Here is a 9,405-nt window from a genome sequence, read left to right on the forward strand (position 1 = left end):
CTCTTTGTTTCCTGTTAGCCAACCAACTTTCAATCCAAGTTAGTACTTTGCCCCCAATACCATGCACCCGAAATTTGTTCACTAACCTCCTATGTGGGACTTTATCAAAAGCTTTCTGAAAGTCCAGGTACACTACATCTACTGGATCTCCCTCGTCCATCTTCAGAGTTACATCCTCAAACATTTTCCAGAAGATTAGTCAAGCATGATTTCCCCTTCATAAATCCATGCTGACTCTGACCTATCCTGTTACTACTATCTAGATGTGTCGTAATTTTATCCTTTATAATAGACTCCAACATCTTTCCCACCACGGAGTCAGACTAACTGGTCTTTAATTTCCAGTTTTCTCTCTCCCACCTTTCTGAAAAAGTGGTATAACATTAGCCACCCTCCAATCCGCAGGAACTGATCTGAGTTTAAAAAGGATTTATTCAGTTATAGAATGTAAGGGGTGGCTGGCAAGGCCTAATAGCTCTTGAATGAGTGACATGTTTGGCCATCTCAGAGGTCAGTTACGAATTAGCCACATTGCTGCATTATCAGAATTCACATCTAGCCCAAACTAAGCAAGGGTAACAAATTTCCTTCCCTGAAGGATATGAACTGAGTAGGGTGCTTTTTTTTTAAAATGATAATTGATGATCACTTCATGGTTAACATTACAGAAACTTGTTTTATAATTCCAGATTTTGCTAACAATGTAAATTCCACCAACTACCAGTGTGGAATTTGAACCTATGCCTCTTAAACATTAGCCTGGGCCTCTGGATTAGTAATTCATTGATATTACTATTACACCATGAGCTACCCTTTAAAAGATGGACAATAAATACTGACCTTGGTAATGGTCACATTAGTATTTGCAATGTTTAAAAAAAGGGCAGTAGAGAGGTCTCAGCGAATCACAATTTATACAACAGGAGAAAATGGTGTTGAAGATGTTGTTAAATTTGGAAGGGTTCAGAAAAGACTTACAAGGATGTTGCTGGGGTTACAGGGTTTGAGCTACAGGGAGAGGCTGAATAGGCTGAGGCTATTTTCCCTGGAGCGTCACGGTTGAGGGGTGATCTTATAGACATTTGTAAAATCATGAGGGGCATGGATAGGGTGAAATTTTCCCAGGATAGGAGAGTCGAAAACTCAGGTTAACGGTGAGAGGGGAAACAAATAAAAGGGACCTAAAGGGCAACTTCCTCATGCAGAGGGTGGTGCATGTATAGAATGAGCTGCCAGAGGAAGTGGTGGAGACTGGTACAATTATAACAACATTTAAAAAGCATCTGGATGGATACATGAATAGAAAGGGGTTAGAGGGACATGGGCCAAATGTTGACAAGTGGAACTCGATTAACTTTGGATATCTGGTCGACATGGATGAGTTAGATCAAAGGGTCTATTTCTCTGTTGTACAACACTATGACACTATAACTCTGATAGGCAGAGGCATTGTCACTGAAAAAAACAAAGGGAACTAAGTTTCCCCAAGCACGTGGGTAGCTCAAAATGTGGCACGAGAAATTAACATCCTTTTTGTTTGCATAGAACAGGTGCCTCAACATAAATTTATGCTGCACCCAACAAGTGTAAATAAGCTCGAATGACCATCTAAAGCTGGTTGTTAGTGTAACTATCATCACACTCCAGCAAGTATGCCCCAGTCATAGAATCAAAAGCAGACAGTATCAACAAACTCACAAAACAGTTCAATAAAAGAAAAATTACCTGTTGTGGATTTGAAGAGTACCTGGCTTACCTCAAGTTACTTAAAAAACAAAGTTTCTCATAAACTTGAACAAGTTAAGCAAGTTGTTTTACACTGCTACAATGCAGTGACAATGCAAATGACATTCTTGGTAGCTAATGTCATCGCTAGTCATTCTGTATACCACACAATTCAGTAACATCATACACAAATTTCAATGTCAAGTCACTCTTTTTCATGGACACTAAAAACTATAACCCAAGGTACATGTGGTGCTCTTGCCTTTAGCGCTTCTTCCAATGGAGGGTAAATTGCATCAGCTGAAACAGAATATTAGGTGGCAGTCAGGAGGTTGCCTTCCCATGTTTGCCCCGATGCCATAATACTTCTTGAGATCCAGTCATTGGTGTGAACTGGGAAGGTAACTTCCCCCTGACTGTATGCAATCTCTGGCAGATTTGTATTTTTCGTCGAACAGGACATTCTCAGGGATGGTGATAGCAGTAATACCTTATAGACAATAGGCATAACTATGCCAGAATGTTGCTCAACTAGTCTATGGGACACCCCTCAATTTCAGCACAGGCTCACTGAGGTTAGCATGAATGACTTTATAGGGTCAATAGGGTAAGCCATTGTTCTTTCCAGTGCCTAAGTTGATGCCAATTAGACTTTTAATGCCACATTAACTGATAAATAATTATAATAATTAACTAAATAATTAAAATCTTCAGGGGGTGGATTTAACTTTCGGTCCCCAGATCACGAGTGTAGACATCTGGATTACTAATCAGTTAAGTTACTACAGTTTCCAAAAAGGAGTTGATATTTTAATGATTTGTTTCATCTGGGATAAACACTAATAAGGGCATAGTATCTTGGAGCTGTTATGCTCAATAAGTTATTCCAAGTACAACTTAAAACCGAGAAGCAACTCACCTGCTTTTTAACCAAATATTGATCATTCCCATCGACTTTCATTTTCTCAACCTTTTCTTCCTGTTGTTTTACTTCTTTTTCATACATGAGCTTTTCCTTTGCTAGCCTGTGTAAAATAATTACAATGACAGTCAAGTCAGATGTATATAATTAAAAGCTTTAGGGATACATTTATTACATCAATGTCGTATTAAAGACACTCCCAGAGTATCAATTCATTACTTGAGTCATGATTTCTCCTGTACATCTAAAATCATACATCATAAATAATATCTTTCCTAGGGTTAAACTTTTATTTTAAAAGTTTTAATATTCAAAGGACAAACTGACATATTGGCACTAATAGCATAATTACTGAATGCACTTTTGTTTCCTTTATGACTAACATGGAAAAACTTGCCCACCTTTTCCTTAGATTGCATAAAAATGGCAGACACCATAAATCCAACCATTTGTAATCTAACTGCATGCTCATTAGCTGCGATCCGTGGCGCGTTGAGCTCCTTTCTGTTCATTCCACTAATCTCCTGTCTTTACTCCATTTGTTTGCCACTTTTGCTGCTGCTCCTCTACAAAATACAACGCTGCCCCTTCTAAGATTAATTGATCATCAATTTAGTCCTAATTTGGATCAAGTCAGGTGGTAAATGGACCACTTTTGCTTGATTGTTAGTGAAATGTGTGCAAGTACATTGATAAATTTTGATTATTTGTCAATTACCACCAAATGAACTAAATCTATTGAATAAATTCCTGCCTGATTGCCATAATAGAGTTTGAAAATATTGCTATTGATAATGATTCCCATTAATAGTTTCTTCCGGCTGCTGTTGCCTGGTTGTCGGCAAGACAACAAAGAATTCATTTTTCATAACATCAGCTGCATGTGCCTGAGCAATCCTTCATTAATCAGTTACATTACGGGGCCGATCCTCTGTAATGTGTGTTGCTTTGCTCAGAAAGCTTAAAACACTTTGTCATATTTTATGTCAATTACCAGTAATTTTAATATCCTTCCATCAAAGCATCTTGTAATAGTTAGCATATGCTACAGCAAGAATTTTAAGCTTCTTGGAGATCACTTGTCTTACAGTTATGCTTGTGTTTAGTCATGCTGTCTTAGGGTGCAATAAAATAAATAAATGACAAGCTAATGAAAAGCAATTCTATAGTCTTAATTTGTATTTTGTATGCTAAGTCACTTATATGAAGGGTGGAGCTGAGCTTATTTTAAATGAATCTGCCAGTGCATTTTCCTGAAGTTAATGGAAACGCAGCTCTCTGGAAAATGGAAAAAAGAATTAGACTCGACATACACTCAACTGCTTTAATACTGCATTTTTGAGCCATGTAGCTAGTGCCAGTTCAAATGACAAAACTAAATTACTGTTGTCATTTTATTAAGAGCATCCGCTGCATCTGGCACTAACTCAAATGTGCAAAATTGCAGGAAAACCATGCACTGTACTTTCAATGACCAAACAGTGGAGGGAAGATGAATCAGTGCTTCATTTTACTTTGCACTAGGACTACAGATCTTGCACAAGGTCACACACATACTGGTAGATCTGCACCTAGTAGCTTCTGACTTTATAAATGGTTCAGAAAGTGAACTGTCGCTCAACAAATTCAATTTCAGCATCTATAGAATATACTATCATGGACAGAAACCGTTTTAAATGAAGGTTAGAAATCACGAAAGCCCGAGGAAGGAACGAGATAGTACTCACAATACATAATTTTCAGTTATAAATTAGGCCTTAGTGAATTAAAAGAAGATCATGTTAAATTGAGGGACCACAAGTCAGCAAAGGTGGTATGATAAGTAAACTAGTACATGATTCTAGCATAGCTAAACTTTATACAAAAGATAGGATGGGAAGCCAATTTAGAAACAAACAAACAAATCAATCAATCAAGCCTGGGAGGTACCAAAGATTCAAATTAGAGTTTCAGCAGCAATTGTCTGAGGTGGCAACAAGTGCCAATCACAGTGCAATGGATGTTTTTCATTTGCTCACAGCAAGAGGTCATCCCTGGCTAGGCCAGCATTTATTGCCCATCCCTCATTTGCTCTTAACTGCCTTCTGGGCAATCACATTATCATCAATCTTGTCACATGTGGGCCAGATCAAGCACGAACAGCAAAGTGGTTAGCTCCCAGCTGCTCTCAGAAATGGTCCAGCAAGTGACCAAGTTGCATCAATTGCTTAAAAAGGAAATAAAACTAGTCAGACTACATGGAATCGACTAAGGCACCAAAAACAATGTCAACAAACTCAGCTTGGTTAACAGTAAAGTCTTCCTTACAAATGTTTGGTGCAAGTGCCAAAATGTTTTTTCTCCTCTCGTGGGTCGATAGCATCACTGGCTGGCCTACAATTGTTGCCTGTCCATGTTACCCTTGAGAAGGTGACGATGAGCTGATTTCATGAACTGCGGCAACCCATGAGCTTTATTTTGACCCAAATGGCATAAGGGAGGGAATTCCAAGACTCTGAGAAGGAATATCAATACATCTCCAAGTCAGGATGGTGAGTGGCTTTGTTGGGAACTTGAAGGTGGTGGTGTTCCCATGTACCAGCTGCCCTTGTCCTTCGACAAGGGAGGGTTTGGAAGGTACTGTCTAAGAAACATTGCAGAAAGTTGCCAATGTATTTTGTAGATGGTACACACTTGCTACTTTGGGGAGGGGGTGCATGCCGTGCATGTGGTACCAATAAAACAGGCTTTGTCCTGGATGGTGTCAGGCCTAGAGTGTTGTTGGTGCTCATCCAGGCAAGTGGGAGATATTCCATCACATTCTTGACTATGGACCTTGTAGATGGTTGACAGGCTTTTTTTTGGTGGGGGGGCTGTTCAAGGATGGAGTTAATTGCTGCAGGATTCCTAGCCTCTGATCTGCTCTTGCAGCCACAGTATTAATATGCTGAGTCCAGTTGAGTTTCTGGTCAATGGTAACCTCTATGATGTTGATAGTGGGGGAAATCAGTGACGGTAATGCCATTGAACGTCAAGGACCATTGGCTAGATTATCTCTTCCTGGAATAGTCACTGTTTGGCATGGATGTTACTTGCTACCAGTCAGCCCCAAATTGAATATTGTTCAGATCTTGTTACATTTGAACAACATCTGCTTCTGTGTCTGAGGAGTTGTGACTAGTGCTGAACATCGTGCAATCAGCAAACATCCCCACTTTTGACCTTATGATAGAGGGATAGACTTTGAAACAGCTGAAGATAGTTGGGCCTCAGACACAACCTTGAAGAACTCTGGCAGAGATGTCCTGGAGGGGAGATGACTGACTTTCAACAACCACAGCCATTTTCCTACGTGCTAGATGTGACTCCAATTCCAGTTTTGCTGGGCTCCTCAATGCCAAACTTGATCAAATGTATATTTGATGTCATTCTTACTTCACCTCTGGAATCTATCTTTTGACAATGTTTGAATTAAAGACTGTAATGAGGTTAGGAGCTAAATGGCCCTGGTAGGACCCAAACTGGGCCTCAGTAAATAGGCAATTGCTGAGCACATGATGCTTGATTGTAGTGTTGATGACACCTTCCTTCATTTTATTGACGATCAAGAGTAGACTGATGGAGCGGGAATTAGCTGGTTCGGATGTGTCCTCCTTTTTGTGTAGAGAGCATACTTAGGCAATTTTTCACATTGTCAGGCAGATGCTGGTGCTGTAACTGTACTTGAACAGCTTGGCTCGGGGCGCAGCAAGATCTGGAGCAAAATTCTTCAATACTACTACTGGAATGTTGCTGGTGCACATAGACTTGAACTGCATGTGGAGGGAATTGAATTGACTGAAGACCGGCACCTGTGATGCTGGACACCAATGGTAACATCACCGAATATCAAGGGCCATTGGCTAGGTTCTCTCTTATTGGAGATAGTCACTCCTCGCAACAAGACTGGGAATCCATGAGGTGATGTGAGTCATCACAATCTGTCACCCCATAGCATACATCATGGTGTTACCTAGCGCATCCCCCAATCTACTACTACCACCACCACCATCAAAAAAGGGGATTACTGCTTGTTCATCAACGACTGCAGGAAGACATGCTAGGAGTATACCTGGCATACCTAAAAATGAGGCATCAACACAGTGAAACTGCAAAACAGGACTCCTTATGTGCCAAACAACAAATAGAAAGTGACTGACCAGACTAAGCAATTTCACAATGAACAGATCAGATCTCGGTTCTGCAATTCTGCTACATCCAGTCATGAATGGTTAATGGGAAACAAGATGACTTACCGGAGGTGGCAGCTCCTCAACAGGTGATATCCATCCTCAACAGTAGGGAGCCCATCACATCCGTGTAAATGACAAGACTAAAGCATTCACAACAATCTTCTGCCAGAAATGTTGACAAAATGACCTACTTCTGCCTCTTCCAGTGATCCACAATTTTCACTCTTTAGTCAATTCGATTCACAGCGTGTGATATTGAGAAACACTGGAAACTGCAATGCCTGTGGAACTTTGATGACATTCCAGCCATTGCACTGAAGGCATGTGGTCCAGAACTTGCCTCATCTCTAGCCAACCTAAGACAGTAGCATCTAACCAACAAAATGTGGAAAAATCCACCCAGGTATACTCTTTACAAAAACAAACAAAACTAATCTGGTCAATTATCTCTCAGTCTCCTCTAGATCATCAGTATAGATGACAAGAAATTCAGATGCAAGGTGTCACCAGAGCTATCAAGCAGTATTTGCTTAGTGAGAACCTGCTCACTGAAGTCTAGTTTGGGTTCTGCCAGGGTTACTCAGCTCCTGACCTTAGACCATAAGACATAGGAGCGGAAGTAAGGCCATTCGGCTCATCGAGTCCACTCCGCCATTCAATCATGGCTGATGGGCATTTCAACTCCACCTACCCACATTCTCCCCATAGCCCTTAATTACTTGTGACATCAAGAATTTATCAATCACATTAAAACCTTAATTCAAATATGGATAAAGAAAACTAAATTCCTGAGGGAGGGGGAGAATGACTGCCCTTGATATCAGAGCTGCATTTGACTGAGTACTGCACTAAGGAGCCTCAGCAAAACTAGAGTCGATAGGAATCGGGGGGGGGGAAGAGAGCTCTTTGCTGGTTGGAGTCACAATAGGAAGATGGTTGTGGTTGTAGAGGCCAATCACCTTAGTTCCAGGTGCAAGAGTTCCTCAGTGTAGTGTCCTAGGCTCAACCATCTACAGCTACTTCAACAATGACTTTCTTTCCATCATAAAAAGGTCAGAAGTGGGGATGTTCACTGATGATTGCACAATATTCAGCACAATTCGTCACTCCTCAGATACTGAAGTAGTCCATGTCGAAATGCAGAAATCCCTTGAGGACATGCAGACTGGGGCTGATAAGTGACTGAAAACATTCGCGCCAGGAAATTATCATCTCCAACAATAGAAAATCTAACTAACATTCCTTGGTATTCAAGGGTGTTACCATCCTTAAATCTCCACTTTCAACATCCTAGAAGTTACTAAATAACCAAACATCGAACTAGGCTAGCCATAAATATATACAGTGACTACAGGTTAGAAAGCCTGCAGCAAGTAACTCTTCTCTGGATTCCCCAGTGCACAAGTCAGAAGTGTGATGGGTTACTCCCCACTTACCTAGATAATGGAAGGTCCAAAAACACTCAATTGCTGGACATCATCCAGAACAAATCAGCCTGCTTGACTGATACACTTCCACTCTTTCCATCATTGATGCTCAATATCAGCAGTCTGTACCATATATTAAAATATGCTTTAGGAATCCTTAAACAGCAATTTCAAAAAAGCCACTCACTATCCTGACTTGGAAATATTTCCCTGCCCCTTCAGTGTCACTGGGCCAAAATCCTGGAACTGTCTGCCAGCCCCAGATTGCAGCAGCTAAAAATGGCAGCTCATCTTCACCTACTCAAAGGCAACAAGAAATGGTACTAAACACTGGCCTGTGATGCCCATATCCTTGAATGAAGAAATAAATAAAAGTCTGCTCAGAAGACTCTTAATATATTCATAGCTGCGTCAATCTCTAACATTCTGAATAAAATCCACACTATTCTTTCAAACAAGAATATTCATTCAAATCCCAATGTTAATAGACCCTTAAAAACCTCCACATCCAGATCTTAATTTGTTCGTTTGCCAAAATCTACTCCATTCTCCCTTGACACCATGTTTTGTTGAAATTCATCCATTTGTTTGAGATATATTCTTTCCAGAGTAACAAATAGGGACAGAAACATTACCTCCTCCCACCTTTGGTGACAGTGACAATAGGTGCAGGAGTAGGCCATTCTGCCCTTCAAACCTGCACCACCATTCAATATGATCATGGCTGATCATCCTTAATCAGTATCCTGTTCCTGCCTTATCTCCATAACCCTTGAGCACTCTATCCAACTCTTTCTTAAATGAATCCAGAGATTGGGCCTCCACTGCCCTCTGGGGCAGAGCATTCCACACACCCACCACTCTCTGGGTGAAGAAGTTTCTCCTCATCTCTATCCTAAATGGTCTACCCCGTATTTTGAAGCTGTGTCCTCTGGTTCGGCACTCACCCATCAGCGGAAAAATGCTTCCTGCCTCCAGAGTGTCCAATCCTTTAATAATCTTATATGTCTCAATCAGATCCCCTCCCAGTCTTCTAAACTCAAAGGTATACAAGCCCAGTCACTCCAGTCTTTTAGTGTAAGGTAGTCCCGCCATTCCAGGAATTGACCTTGTGAACCTA

At 40.8% G+C, this 9,405-nt stretch overlaps 1 protein-coding gene across 1 annotated transcript in view; it reads right to left on the bottom strand.

Annotated features, from left to right (window-relative positions):
- Nucleotides 1–2,533: 2,533 nt before the first annotated feature.
- The window catches only part of tbca (tubulin cofactor a), a 28,013-nt gene continuing 21,141 nt past the window's right edge, over nt 2,534–9,405 (bottom strand). The window contains exon 2 of the mRNA XM_043721323.1: nt 2,534–2,750. Coding sequence (XP_043577258.1) covers nt 2,549–2,750 — 202 coding nt within the window. The 3' untranslated portion in view covers nt 2,534–2,548. The remainder of the gene's footprint in view (nt 2,751–9,405) is intronic.

Source organism: Chiloscyllium plagiosum, chromosome 2 (assembly GCF_004010195.1).
Source record: "Chiloscyllium plagiosum isolate BGI_BamShark_2017 chromosome 2, ASM401019v2, whole genome shotgun sequence".
Lineage (NCBI taxonomy): Eukaryota > Metazoa > Chordata > Chondrichthyes > Orectolobiformes > Hemiscylliidae > Chiloscyllium > Chiloscyllium plagiosum.